The 14,134-nt window shown below is 44.6% G+C and overlaps 1 protein-coding gene across 1 annotated transcript in view; it reads right to left on the bottom strand.

Annotated features, from left to right (window-relative positions):
• Nucleotides 1–7,694, bottom strand: part of A2ML1 (alpha-2-macroglobulin like 1) — a 28,623-nt gene extending 20,929 nt beyond the window's left edge. Inside the window, exons 1-9 of the mRNA XM_029964887.1 lie at nucleotides 7,622–7,694; nucleotides 7,185–7,284; nucleotides 6,398–6,581; nucleotides 5,321–5,483; nucleotides 4,706–4,758; nucleotides 2,675–2,695; nucleotides 2,025–2,196; nucleotides 1,500–1,584; nucleotides 36–147 (exon numbers count right to left, since the gene is read on the bottom strand). Of these exons, the coding sequence (XP_029820747.1) occupies nucleotides 36–147; nucleotides 1,500–1,584; nucleotides 2,025–2,196; nucleotides 2,675–2,695; nucleotides 4,706–4,758; nucleotides 5,321–5,483; nucleotides 6,398–6,581; nucleotides 7,185–7,284; nucleotides 7,622–7,694 (963 nt within the window). The remainder of the gene's footprint in view (nucleotides 1–35; nucleotides 148–1,499; nucleotides 1,585–2,024; nucleotides 2,197–2,674; nucleotides 2,696–4,705; nucleotides 4,759–5,320; nucleotides 5,484–6,397; nucleotides 6,582–7,184; nucleotides 7,285–7,621) is intronic.
• Between the last annotated feature and the right edge of the window lie 6,440 nt (nucleotides 7,695–14,134).

Here is a 14,134-nt window from a genome sequence, read left to right as displayed (position 1 = left end):
CTTTATACCAATATATCTTCCAGGATTTTACTCACTGGACCTCTGTATTCCCTGCAGATGTCCTTGCTGGCATTTTGAGGCCTCCTCCTTGCCTTCTGGCACAAAGTCACCCACACAGTCCCTCTCGCTGCTTTCCCATAGTTGTACCTGTGGGGAGAACACCAGAGGAGCTGCCAGGCAGGGGCACTTCTGTGTTCTGTCGAGCACATTGGTCCACAGAGGTGCCCTTCCTGATGAAAGCCTTAGTGCAGCTGGCAAGCAGATAGGCATAAATTAAAATATAGTACATTGAGTACTCAGGGAGTGCAATAGCATGGTCTGTCATGCAACAGATGCAGAAACAAAGCACAGACAGGAACAGACACACATTCCCTGAAGTTCTCCCACTTCTGGGCACTTGCTGTCCTGGAATTGCAGGCAGACACAGAGAGCTGACCAGGCTTATCCAAGCAGCACAGAGCAGCATTCAGTGAAGATATTAGTTCAGTGTGAAAGCAACAGAAACCAGTGTCCCTGCAGAGAGCAACAGCAAGTGGCAGCAATAGAGCTACAGAGTGACCTCAGACCTGCCTCACTATGGGATTATCTCATGATTTGGATTCTTGTTTCCACCATCAGACCTGCTTTGCTGTTTTTTGCAAGGTACAGCAGAAGTGTGCCCTTGTCAGTTTAGAAATTCCCTCTACCTGCTTTGCAGCCTTTCCTCGCTTTGACTCCCCTCTGATTGTCCCTTTGGAGCAATGCTCTTGACAGTACCAATAAAAAGAAGACATTTATGACCCATCCTGGAGATTCAGAGTGCTGTACTATTTGCTACTACAGTTTCATATGACCTAATTATAACTGTCCCAATTTATGAGAAATTATGTCAGACTAGCGGCAAAAGAGACACCAAAAGTCTCCAGACAATGCAGCCCCAAATACAAATGAGTTCACCCCCTTTATCTGTGTACAAAGTGCTTTTGAGACAATTCCCCTTCCTCCTTTGTGCTTATATTGTCAGAGGTCCTGTCTTCCTTCTCACCCTCAAATGCTCAGTTTTTGCTGATGACCACATATCTAGAGAAGTACACCTGCAGCTTCTAAGAAGGTAATAAGTTCAGTAGCATACAAGTGAGAAGGAACAGCATAACCCCCTAAAGAAATGCCAGTTCCTGCTCCTTTACCTGAGCAGATCTGCCCCATATCAGATAAGTGGTTTTCCCCATGTAAGGTCTTCCAAGGCTGGGCACACACAACTTCCAGAGCAGGGTATCACTTGCCTAGAACAAGTCTCCCTGTAGCTGAATGGTCTCTCTCTAGTACGGCTCATGTCCTTCTTCCCCAAGGGAGAACCCAGCATTTTGAATCTTGCACTATTTGGGATTCTTCGGAAGGAATGGCTGTGCTTGGCCCTTCTTGGGTCACTTCTCTTTGGTGGATTCAAGAGATAGAAGATATATGGAAGGAGAGATACGGTTTTGGTGAGCTCTTTCATTTCCCCTGAACATTCTCCTTACCTGCCACACACACGCAGCGGGAAGGTTTTATCCGAAGCATAAATCTGAGCTGGTCCCTCGAAGAAAACATTAAAGTTTTGCAACACTGGAACAAAAACCTCAGAGTTACTCCATCAAAGGCATAAGACTACCTGGACACAGGATCACAAAAGGCAAGAGTGTGTTCCTGTAAGGCTGGAGTCCCATGAAGGAACATATTAATGAGGTAAAAGCAAGCATTAATTAAAAACAGGGAAGCCAAAGAAAGAATCCCCTTTTTTTCCCAAAAACAGTCTTGACGAAGTCTTCAGTGTATTCTCACTCTGTACCAGCCTAGTTGTTAGCAGATACCTTCTACAGGAATCTCCAGCACGATGTCTCTTTTGTTCATTTCTGATATTGCACATTCTATACTCCATAGATTTCTGTTCAGTCCTAGCCCTCATGCAGTACATCTTAGTTTACAATATTTGGCTTTACATTGTTACACAGGCAGGTAAGCAACAAACAAGCAACTTCTTCCATCCCATTCTTTGTTCTCCTTACCACGTTCCTCCACCTTAAAGGTACTGGACTGGACTGAGCTGGACTTAAAGGACTGGGCACGGATGGTATAAGTTCCCAGAGAGAGTTTGTCAGCTAACTGGAAAGAGAGATCTGCAATGCCCTGTTTTGGTCTCACATCCAGCCACTGGCCAATGCAGTTTTGGTTCGGGTCCTGTGGTGCAAGGGAAGGAAAGAAAAGGCACTCATCAGCAATACCTGCTATTCTCTATCCAGATCCCACTGGATTCAAAGGCATTTCAGAGATTTCAGAGGCTTTCAAAGGTTCCTGCTGTTTTCTCAGATGATGGTAAAGTGACCTGAGTACTGAAGCACGAACAGAGGTGAACCCAATCCACCCAGGTTTACTCTACTCTCTACTGCCATTGTAAAAGAAGGTATGAAAGGTCTCCAATCTTATGTAAAGATGAACTGTAAAAGTTAGCTAAGGTCTGGCTGGCATTCCTGAATGTAGAAATGGATGAAGCTGAACCATTTGGATCATCAAGGCTTGTTAATAGGAAGCATTTGGACAGAGAATGTGCATGCATAGAGCCTAAGAAGAGTAACTTGAATCAGAAAGACAGAAGCCTAGGTTCTATCCATACTGAAGTACCTTTCCTCATAACACCCGAGGAGTCTGAAACACCCACCTGGATTTCCACCATGGAGTACTGCAAAGCAAACAGACAGCAATGTCAGAAACTGGCATGCCATAGCAACCTCCCGATAAACTTATCTTACCCACCCAGCAAAAGTATTGTGACAAACATTATAACACAAGAATCTTGGTCCTATTGAAACCAGGAGAATTGCTTTGAAGTAGTAAGGAAGATACATAACATAAAAATCTGTGCTATTCTTTAGATTTGCTTTTTGATCCCTGAATTTTTAAGATGCACTTTGATAGATATTCTACAACTATGAAAGGTAGAATTTGCTTTAATAAAAAGGAGAAGAGTAGGAATACTCAGAAGTACCACCATCCCAAGTTCACAAACATTAAATGGCCTCAGTTTTGTAACATAAATCTCAAAAATTAGCAGAACTGCATCACCTATAAGAAGAATACACCCCACATCTTCCTTTACGATGCCTGACCTAGGAGGTAAGCTTTGGAGATATGAATTAATGCTGACTGCAGCTGGCAGTAACAGAGAGGGACAAAGGAGGACATACTTCACCCCTTCTAGGCCCGTTAATTCTCTGTTCTTATATCACTGTATCTATCAGCCAGGAGGCAGTTCTGGTGAAGAACATGTAATTTGTGAGCACAAGGCATAAGGAGGCAGGAACAGTGACTTGAGGGAGTAACCAGTCTGTAAACATGTAATTGACATTTAATTTACATTATTCATCATTCTGAGCTTTAATACAGGTTATCATAGGCAACTCTGTTTTCATTGAAATAAAAAATATATGCAGGTTAATTATTTTCATAAATCCAATCTAATGTCAATGCTAAACCAAAACATGCTGGTGAACAGCACCCTTGTTCAACTCATCTAATTTAAAAACTACGTATTATAGCTTTAATGCATAGTGCATTCAAGCCTTTTAATAGCTTTGGATAAATCTGACCTCTTCTGAATTTTCATCACAGCATTATTAACAGTTATAGTGCTAATTTGCTTATACTCGCACATAGACATCAATCATTTATGGTCAAATATCTTCATGAAACAACTGTAGGCAAAGAAGGAAATGTATTGCTTACTCTATTATCTAACTAATATAAGAGATATGACTTCTCTTTTGGGAGGAGAAAGGAGTGAGTGATTCTAGGACGTCACCAATAGCCCAAAAAGGAGGAAATTTAGTCAGCAATAAAGCCAGTAGGATCTTTTCCTTTATTTCAGTCCAGAAGGATTTGATTCAACTGTCCTCATGCGTGCCCTTCAGTATTTAATTGTCATGGCATGAATTCCTGTTGGCTCTCCTGAGATTGCTTGAGGACAGAGGAGTGTGAAATATCTATAGCTGCTGGCTGCAGGTATAATTGCTCACTGTAGAAAGATGCTAGCCTTGCAGTTTCCTGGACAGCAGATATGCAAGTCTCTGGCAACTTCTCACTCCCTGGACATGGGGAGAATGAGCTGCTGCCAGCAGCAAGTCTGTATAATTTGATTATACTGTTTTCCCTCCTTTTTTTTAAATAATCATTTCATGTGTATCCTTTCCCATATCAATTAATTTTTCTTTAAATTTTGCAGCTTGCCTCAGACTCTCCTGCCACCCTTAGGTGCCACACACTCCACAAATCACTGAGCTTTCCAAAGCTGTGGGAGGGCAGCTCTGGCAGCTTGGGTCTGGCTAGGTCTGCACACAAATTTGTCTGACAATTATGCCTGTGGCTAGCAGCCCATGGATGTCCCCAGAAGCCCTGCCTGCTTTTTTGGCAGGGGGCAGGTGCACACAGCTAATTCAGCTAGCTGGGAGCACTGGCACACTCCCCAAATACCATCACCAGCACCAACCTTCCCACCTGCCAGCAGCTGTCCTGTGAGGGCAACAGCAGAGTCAGTGGTAAGCAGGCACTGTTGTTCCAAATTGGTTTGCTTGAGGGTTGGCATTGGCCACCCTGGGTGCTGGGACTGTCCCAGCCTCCCCAGCATGGGGCTGGTAAATGAGGCAGAACCATCAGAGGGAACCTGGAGACTTCCTCACCTTCACTTAGGATTTACCTTGCTGTTAATAGGAACAAAATCTTCAGTCAGCGTCACAATCCGGAATTTCACTGCAGGGAGAAAATGGATAAGAGCAGACTATAGACACAGAGTGCATCTGGGAATGGACTTGCCCTGCATTTTTCTCACCCCAAAATCGCTGCTCCCCATACAGCCCTACTGACAGCCCAAGCCTGCCCTGCAGCCCCCCTAACCCCTTGCTCAGTCCTGTTCACCACCTTTTCCCTGAAACACGCAGCAGCAGCACAGCAGTGAGCCTCACAATTTAGGGGTTTTCCCATGGGCTACATCCAGTTACCCTTACACTTCCTTGTCTGCTGTGTAGACAGACCAGTCCTATATACCTGGCCTTGGCCAAGAAGACCATGTTCAGGTTTACTCCTCTTCCAAGCCAGCTCTGTTCCTAGAGTGTGTGAGACTGACCTTTCCAGTCTCCTCCTGCTCCTAAAATGTGATTCATAGATACATCACTACGGAAGGCAGCACACCCCCTCTGTCCTCATGAAGGCCACACAGCACAAAGCACTCAACACACCCCTCATGGGAAATTGGAAACAAAGTCTGGGCAGGCCAAGGCAGGGGCACTGTCAGGGTACTCCTTGCAGTGCTCACCTGTCTGTCCTGGGTTATAGATGGGTTTATCCATCTGAATAAACGTGCCTGTCCCAGCCCTGCGGATCAGGACTTGCTTCTCTTCATTTGCACTGAAGTACTGGTCATTGGAGATGCGCAGTTGGACTGTGCCCACCTCCTGGCTGCCTGCAGGTTGGGGGACCTGGGACACAAAAGAGGAAAGCCACTAGGTCAGCAGTGCTCTTCTTGCTTTGGCTGCACTGCAAGGCCAACCTGTTCACTGTCTTACTCTAAAGACCAGCACAGGCCCTCAGTGACTGAAGGCTATGTCTATGGAAGCACAAGGGACAATGCTTAGCAGCTGGGATAGATCTTGGACAAGAAAAAAAAGGGAGTCAGTTCTGGCACAGAAATTGTGTTTACCCCTTCAAGGGTCTACTGTTAAACTCTGCATGGAGCAAGATGGAGAAGACTTAACTCAAGGGAAGAAAATGTCTATGCTGATGAGAAATCTGTTTCCTAGAGTGTGTGGGTCACAGAGATTGAAATCTGCTCTTATTCATCAGTGCAAACAAAGAAAACAAGGATCATGAGTTTGGAAAATCTAAAAGATTTGTGCTGAGATTGTGTGCACCCTCCCATGTCTTTCCCAGTCACCCAGCACATTTTCAAGCCGTTAAATAAAAGCTTGGAGTGAAGCAGACATGATGGGAAGCTGTCTGAGATGAAAAGTCTGGTTCTTTCTGCATCACAGATTTAAACACCCTGTGACAGTGTATCCTCCTCAGAGGAGAGAATTAGCTGCACAGCTGCCATTCGGGTGCTCTTCCATCTTCCCCAGACCTTTGGAGCCTGGCCAGGCAGCCTTTTCTCAGTGTGCCACCAAGGTGGATGCTGAGGTACCCTACAGGAAGAGTACCAAGTGGACAGACAAAGCCAGGGAGCAGACAGCAGGCTCCCACTAAACACTCTCCCTGATTTTTCCATTCACTCCTTTCCATGCCCTCTCTTACTCTTGTCATCCTCATTTTCTATTTCTCTGGTAAGAGGCATTATGAGCCAAAAGAGCATGCTGGGAGCTGCCAGCTAGAGGTCCCTGCCAAGAATGATTCCGACCTGAAATCTGGTGCACTCAAAGATCCAATTGTTCCGAACGACCTTGCGATAGAGGCTGAGGTTGCCAGATGGATGCATCAGAGTTAAGGCCACACGAATAGGCTTTTCCACCCCACGGAGGTCCAAGCACACCCTCTGGAATGAGGGGTAGGGCAGGGATGCTGGAATAATGATCAGGTACCTCCTGCAGTAAGGAAAAAAAACATCACATCTTGGGAGCAGTCTCATTGACACTTGGCACTAATACTCTGTTCTGAGGAAATCATTCCTCTGGGGGTAGAAGGTGCTGCTCTGCTGCAGTGAGGGGGACAGATTAACAGTGAGAGTGTGAACCTCTCACAGGAGTGATGGAAGGTATATAGTTCATTTCAGATAAATACAAGAGAAATACTTTCAGGTGACAGAACAGGATTCACCCCCCCTTGCTTAACTACCTTGACAGTAGATTGGTTCCTGCTTAACCATCCCCAGCCCTGTAGCCCTTTCCTTTTGCCCTTCACTTTATCCAACACCTTTCCCTTCATCCTGTGTCAGACTGTGTCAGTCCCTCACTCTTGTTCCCACCACCAGTCCTCACCTAGTTCTTGTACTGCAGCAGTATTCCAGAGAGAGGTTCCCATGTTCAGGAGGGTCTGTGTTCATAACACAGCTCATGGCGTGCTGCATACCACCCTATGTCTATCCCTTCCAGGAAATGACTCTGAGGGTCCCACTCTCTCTCCCAGCTATCTCGGCCCCTCCCTCAGCATCACAACTATCAATCACTAGGTTTTTAAATAGCACTTACGGTTGTGCCACTGTCCCCAGGGTGTACAGCAGGCAGCTCAGGAAGAAAGTAGTCCACATTTTTATGGGAGACCTCCAGAGAGGTGGATTCCTCTGGAGGTCTGGTCAGGAGAGAAGGTATGGTGTTGCTTCTCTCCTTCTGAAGTCTCCAGGCCACCAGCAGTTATTGCTGTTTCTCCCAGGAAGCAGACAAGAAGCCCCAAAGTTTCCTTCCTTCCTCCTCATTCCTGTGTTTATAGTGTTGCAGGTACAGGGTTGTACCGTGCAGGATGTTCCCCAGCCAATCCAAGTCCTTTTGGACTCCAGCCTCACTGCTTCCTACGCCCCTGTGCATGGACCAGCATTATTGCCTTTTATTCTGCTAACCAACCCTGTTTTCTGTTCACTGCACTGCCCCTGCTCCCTGTGTCAGTTGCAGCCCCAGTCCCATTGTTTTGCCTCCAGATCGATTGTCCCATGACCCTTTGGCTTGTGCACTCAGCTGGAGCTCACTGTGAACTCTTGTGGTCATGCTGTCCCCAAGCTTTCTGAGTCTGTAATGCCCAAGGTACGTCTCAATCTTGAAGTGGAGACCAGGTTTATACAAAACCAGTACACATGCATAGTGCTCTGCTCCTTTCCTCCATGAGGAAAGCAGAGGGAGCAGGCAAAGCTGGAATTCTCACCTTGTCTCTGCCCTGCCTGTATTCAGTTTGAAGAGAAAATCTGACAGCTGTGGTTCACCTCAGCTGTATCACACAGTCCTCTGTGGTCCAGTTCAGGGCCAACTTACACACACACACGAGTGGAAATGAATGCTGAACATTGGTCAGGCAGGTAAAAAGCTGCATGGCTTAAGTCCTATGGGATTTTTCTCTACCTACCAAAAGGCTGTGGCTCTAGTCCTAGCTGATGGGAACACACGTTATCTAGTTTGGGTGCTTCTTTCCACGTGCTTATTTTACACCTGTTAGTCTGGTGATTATACCGAACTTTTCCCTATCTTACCATAAATTAAAAGAAAATCTGGTTCTTGGAACTATTTATTCTCAAAATAAGGAAGTTCTTCTATTTTAGTATTAAGGCCATTTTGTATCAAAATGCACCACTAATTCAGTACCAAACTGAATTCTTACATATGCAGGGCCTAGTAATATTTTCCTTTTCTTTAGGACAGATTAATGCATAGCAAGGAAACTAGGGTTTGGCCTTTTTTTTTACACACCCCTCCCCTCCCCACACACACACACTTTGTAGGCAGATACAAATTCTCCCTCTCCTTCCCTCCTCCCCTGGGCTTTGCTCAGCTCCAAGAGGCTGGTGCCAGTGGCTGAGAAAAATGTGTCAATGCATCTGGATAAACATGTAAACAGGAACTGGAGCAAGAATGTGAATCGTTTTCTGTCTCTAAGATGCCATTCATCTCTTTTCATAGGTCTCAAAAAGTACAGGTAGTGCCTGTTGAACAATCCCAGCTGACATTTTTTTGTTCACAGTAGATTCACAGCAGCTCCAGGGGACAAAGAGATCCCTCATAACAGCACAGGAGCTCACAATGGCAAAGGTATTGAGAGTCTTGGCTTCTACTGACTCTAGCAGCTGTTTTGTGAGAGCAGACACGTAAACACCTCACAAGTTCTAAACTTAGCACTGATTTGAAACCTACATCCCGAGCACTCAATCCAGTCTAACTCCCAGACAATTAAGCAGAATGAAATAAATGCTGGAGCAGCAAAAACAAAGTCACAGGCTCAGTGTGTGTGATTCATCTGACTCAGCCCCGTCTCCATCTCCCATTACTGGCATGGTGACCAGATGCTGGTGGCCAGGAGGCACTCAGGAAGGGAGCATCTCTTAGCAGGGCTCTGCACCCACTGGAATTTGTGACAGGGTCCACAGTGCCTGGCTGCTGTCTTGTACTGAGTTCCTCCCCAGTCCACAGAACCATTCATCACTTGCCCCAGAGACAGGGAAGAGGCACACAGGTAGCTGAGGGTGGATCTGTGTCCCTGGAGGCCAGCAGTCCTCAGTGCTCAAGCAGTGGAGCTGATCAAAAGCTAGATGGAAGCATGCACACCACCAAACTCTAGGTTGAGTCACCACAATCCCTCAATTTTGTGAAGGATAAAAAAATGAGTGTGATGTTTGACATCTCCTGCTCTAAGCAGAGAAGGGGAAGTTTAGGCCAGAAAGAAATCAATATGTTTTGTATAAAAGTGGTTTTTTCCACTGTCTTTAAATTCTCTTGGAAGACAGCCACCTCCCTCCAAATGCTCTCCAGTAGCCAGACATCACTGGTACTACAGTTTAAATCTCAGAAAAAACATTTTGAAGGACACAGAAGAGATTTTAAGAAAGTGGGCATAGAAATTACAATGTATATTGAATAATGTCACCACGTGCAACTTTTACACAGAGCATGTGTACACAGCAGGGTTGCGTGTCAACTCCCTCTGCAATAATGGGCTCATGAATGAGCTACCCCTCATGGGGTCAGTAAGAAGTAGGCTGAATTCATGTGTGTGTGTGTGTGTAACCACCACAGCAGTTGTTTTCCCAATAAACCTCTGTTCCGGGGACTTTTACTAGACCTGTGCTTTGCTGAGCTCTGCAAAACAGATTATAAGAACATGGTGGCACTGGCAGCAATAAGTGGAGTCTCTCCCTCTCTGAAAGATTCCAAGCTGTAGCCCATGGTTCTCTCTAAGCACCAGTACCAGATGCAGGCCTAACTAGCTCCAGTTCTGCTTTTTGATATCACCAGATAGGTGAAAGGGATGCAAGGGAGAGATAAGACATTTGCAAAGAAAGTTGCAATATTTGCAAAGTGTTTTTAAAAAGTTTCAGAGAAAGTAGTAGTCTGGCAAAAATCCTCTTCTGCAGAGTTGGAATCTGCATTGCTCATGGACTGCTGAGGAAATTGAATAAAGAGAAGAAAAAAGCACCTGTTTAAACAAAGGTGCAGAAGGAGAGAGAAAGCAAGACCCGGAATGAAGCCAACATCAACAGAGGGCACTTCTGGCACTGCACAAGGCACTGGTAAAATCCAAGTGCTGGGCTGAGTTTATGCATTCATTCTGGTCCTGTTAAACTGTACATGAAGCACAGAGCAGGCTGTCAGCAGCCTGCCTTGCTGGCAGATCTCCTTGGTGAGTTTGCTCTTAACCAAAAGAACTTGCAATGCTCACGTCTTTGCCTCACAGACAGGACTTGCCAAGTCTTCAGGGTTACTCTGGAACTTCATAGTTAAAATTTAAACATGCTTTCCGAATCCCTCCCTTTAAACTACCACAAATCCCAACCCTACTGCAGAGTCTGGAGAGCCTTTAGGGCTGTAGCCAAATTCTAACCCTCAAACCTCAACCATCTTCCAGACCTTCCACTCCTAAGCCTGCCTTTGCACTTAGCCATTCAGATTGTTACAGACAGCACTGGTGAGGGGCTGTGGAGATCTACCTGTCCATAGAGACATATCATTGTCAAGTTAGAAGATCTGTGATCATCAGCACTTAAATCGTGAGGTAAAGTTTATTGGTGTGATGGGTTACATTGGGAAAACAATTGATCAGTTTCTCTGTTTGTCAAACTCCCCCAAACCTTTGCTAGGAAGAGATTTATTGGAAAACTTGTTAAATTTAAAAATGGGGACATTGAAATCCTAATTCCTGAAACTGAATATGTAGAAGCAGCAGCTCCTCTTGTGCAGGAAGAAACTCCTGTTAGCAGCAACATCCCAACTGAAGTTGAAGACACAGTTGTTCCTATTGTGTGGGCCAGTGAAATTCCAGGGAAATTGAAAAGAATTACCCCTAAGCCAGGAGTTATATTGGTGAGGTATAAACAGCATCCTTTAAAATTAGAAAGCCAAGTTGGATTAGTTCCAATAATAGACAAATTTGCTAAGCATAGTTTGCTAGTAGAATGTGAATCCAAGTACCTATAAAGAAAGCAAATGGGAAAGATTATTGATTAATGCAAGACCTGAGAGAACTACCTGAAATAATAACCTAGAATAGTTTACAGGATTAGATTTAAAAGATGCCTTTTTCTGCATTCCCTTGAACAAGGAAAGCCCAAGAAATCTTTGGTTTTGAATGAGAAAATCTGGAAACTGGGAAGGAAGAAAAGAAGCCACCTGTTGCCTTCCTGAGCCACAAACAGTTCATGAGCTGCCTTCCTGGGAGTGGTAGGACAGTGTTGACTCTGGATTGCTAATTATGGACTTTTGGTAAGACCATTATATGAACTTTTAGAAGCAGCCTATAAGAATTTCCTCACTTGAACAGACTACGCAAGAGCAGCCTTTAAGCAGCTAAAGCATTCCCTGAGGAGAGCCCTGGCTCTGGGTCTGCCAGGTCTCTCAAAACCATTTGAACTGTTTGACTACGAGAGGCAGAATGTTGCCCTAGAAGTGCTTGCACAATTTTTAGAGGATCAGCGAAGAGCCACAGCCTACTCCAGCCGACGGAACTAAAGGATGTTCCTCTGGAAAATCCTGACAGAATTGTATACTGATGGAAGCAGCTTTGCTCGGGAGAGAAAACCAATGACAAGGTGTGCAGTGACCACCACAGACAAGGTAATCGAATCATGGACCTTCCCATCTATTGTCTCTGCTCAGAAAGCAGAACTAACTTCTCTTACAAGAGCTCTGGACTTAAGGCAAGGAAAAAGCGCAAATGTTTGGCATTGAAAACTTTCCCTGTAACTGGAAACCATTTCACTGACAAATCTGCAAAAGAGGCGGCAGAAAAAGGCATTCTGGCTTTAGTCCCAGAAAAGGAGGTAGTGTTACTTAAAATTATGATAAGAAAGTAGGACAAGAAAAAAAAATTGGGACTTCTGGTTAATTGAATAACTTTCAAGCTACAGGATGGGCTGTTATCCCTTTAGGGAACATGATAGTCCCACCTACAATTATAGAAAAATACTTAAAAGAACTGTATGAGTCACCAAAGCTAGAAACTTTCCTGGAAACTATTGGCAAATAGACTTTTCTGAGTTTCCTCAGAAAGAAGGCCTTTCAAGAGAAGTAGTGAAAGTTCTCTTAAAATACATTATTACCAGGTTCAGAATTCTTCAAGGAATGTCATCAGGTAGAGGATCACATTTTATCACAGCAGTGACACACAAGATAAATAAAATTTGTCAGAAAACCTCAATGACGTGGGTGCAGGCCCCACCTATCACGTTGCTGAGAATTTGAGTTCAGCCTAGAAGAAGAGACCATTTAAGCCCTTATGAACTAATGTATGCTTTAGGATCTACTAAACACCAGAGATTCGTGGTGACATCCCCACTGGTGGGATTGGATACCATTCCTGCCTGGCAACTGGGTCTATGTAAAGTCGTGAGACTCCAAGCCCCTACAAGTGAAGTGGAAAGGATCTTTCCTGGTTTTGTTGATCACATTTATAGCAGTTTAATTTGCAAAAAAGGGACCTTGGATACATTATTCTTGCGTTAAGAAAGACCCACTTGATTGGAAAGCCAAACAGACTAGACCCTTAATATTATCATCTGCATTTGTATATTAACTTGTATTATGATTCTATGCTGTAGCTGTTGTAGTCACTTATTGTTCAAAGTATGCTTTAAATAATGAGACATTGGCCTAATGGCCAAGGCTCAAGAAAAAGGGGGGGAATGGTAGCTGAGTTTTCAGATGAAACAAGAACTAGTCGTTTTTGCAGCAGCATGTACCAAAGAAACTACATATAGCTGAGCCAAGTGATTTAAAGGAACTAATCAAGCAAAGTAAAGAAACAATGAGGAAGGGAACTGAGGCAGCCAGCCAAGCAACACCAAGTTACTCTATAACCAGGTGTGTTGTCTTAAAGTTCATAAAGGTAGTCACTTACAACTCTGGGGGTTCCAGACAGAGAAGACCACTGAAGTCCCTCAATGAAGCTCCTCAGAGACCTTATAAGGATATGTATATATGCTAATAAGTGTTGGGAAATGTCATGAATATGTAACAGGAATGCAGGGAACAAAAAATGAAGACTCATGTAATGCTGACATATAAGCTGTAGCGAAGATGCCTCTGTGTGCACTTTGGCAAACTGATTCCCAGGGCAACCAGTCTCATGAAATCATTCCAGCGCGCCGTAATAAAGAGTGCCTGCCTGCTAAAACTTATAAATTGAGTCTTAGAGGTTTTTTTTAAGAGCCAATTTTAGGCAACTGGGGTGCCACCCCTGCCTGACAACTTGTGTTTGAATTGTCCTGCACCTCACAGGAGGTGCAGAAACTAAAATTCTCCCCTTCTTCTTTGTATGCTAAAAGGACAGAGCTAGTCCATGAGATACACAGCAGGGTAGATTTATATCCATGTAAAGTGCAGAATCAGCCAAGACCTTATTGCTCAGCTACCTTTGAGTGCAGTAAATGATGCTCAGTGGGATCAGTCTCCATGCTAGGAGTCCTCACCCTATACTGGTGGCTGCATAATGATGCTGGAGGGGAATCCAGTGCTGGAAGAAATGATTGCCAGTTAGGCGGTTCAGATACTGAGTTTGCTTCTGCTCACTTCTCTCAGGTAAACTGCAACACAGAATCCAAACACACACCACAGCACCCAGATTTGTGATTTGTATTTTACTTTCATTCTTTTTACAAGCAAGAAAATCCCTGGATTAAAACAATCAGAATTAATCAGACACTCCAAAGAATTCACCAGGTAATGGCTGTCAGGATGAGCAGCATAGGTTGGGCTGGAGTTAGTCCTGAAATCCAACTTGAGATGTGTCCCAGCACCAATATCCCAAGCCCACTGAGATGTCACTTTCCAGGTGATACCAGAAGCAATAATGCAGCAGCCCTGTTGCCCTCAGGTATCTTGCACTAGTTGGATCCCTGTGGGCTGAAACAGTGGACAGTAAGGAAGTAGACCAAGTCCCTGGAGAAATGAGAGCAGAAGAGAGGGTAACCCAGAGAGCAAGTAATGTGACCCAAATTATTAACTTTGGG

This window comes from Manacus vitellinus, unplaced genomic scaffold (assembly GCF_001715985.3).
Source record: "Manacus vitellinus isolate BGI_N305 unplaced genomic scaffold, ASM171598v3 scaffold_83_pilon, whole genome shotgun sequence".
Classification (NCBI taxonomy): domain Eukaryota; kingdom Metazoa; phylum Chordata; class Aves; order Passeriformes; family Pipridae; genus Manacus; species Manacus vitellinus.
This window is presented reverse-complemented; position numbering and strand designations above follow the sequence as displayed.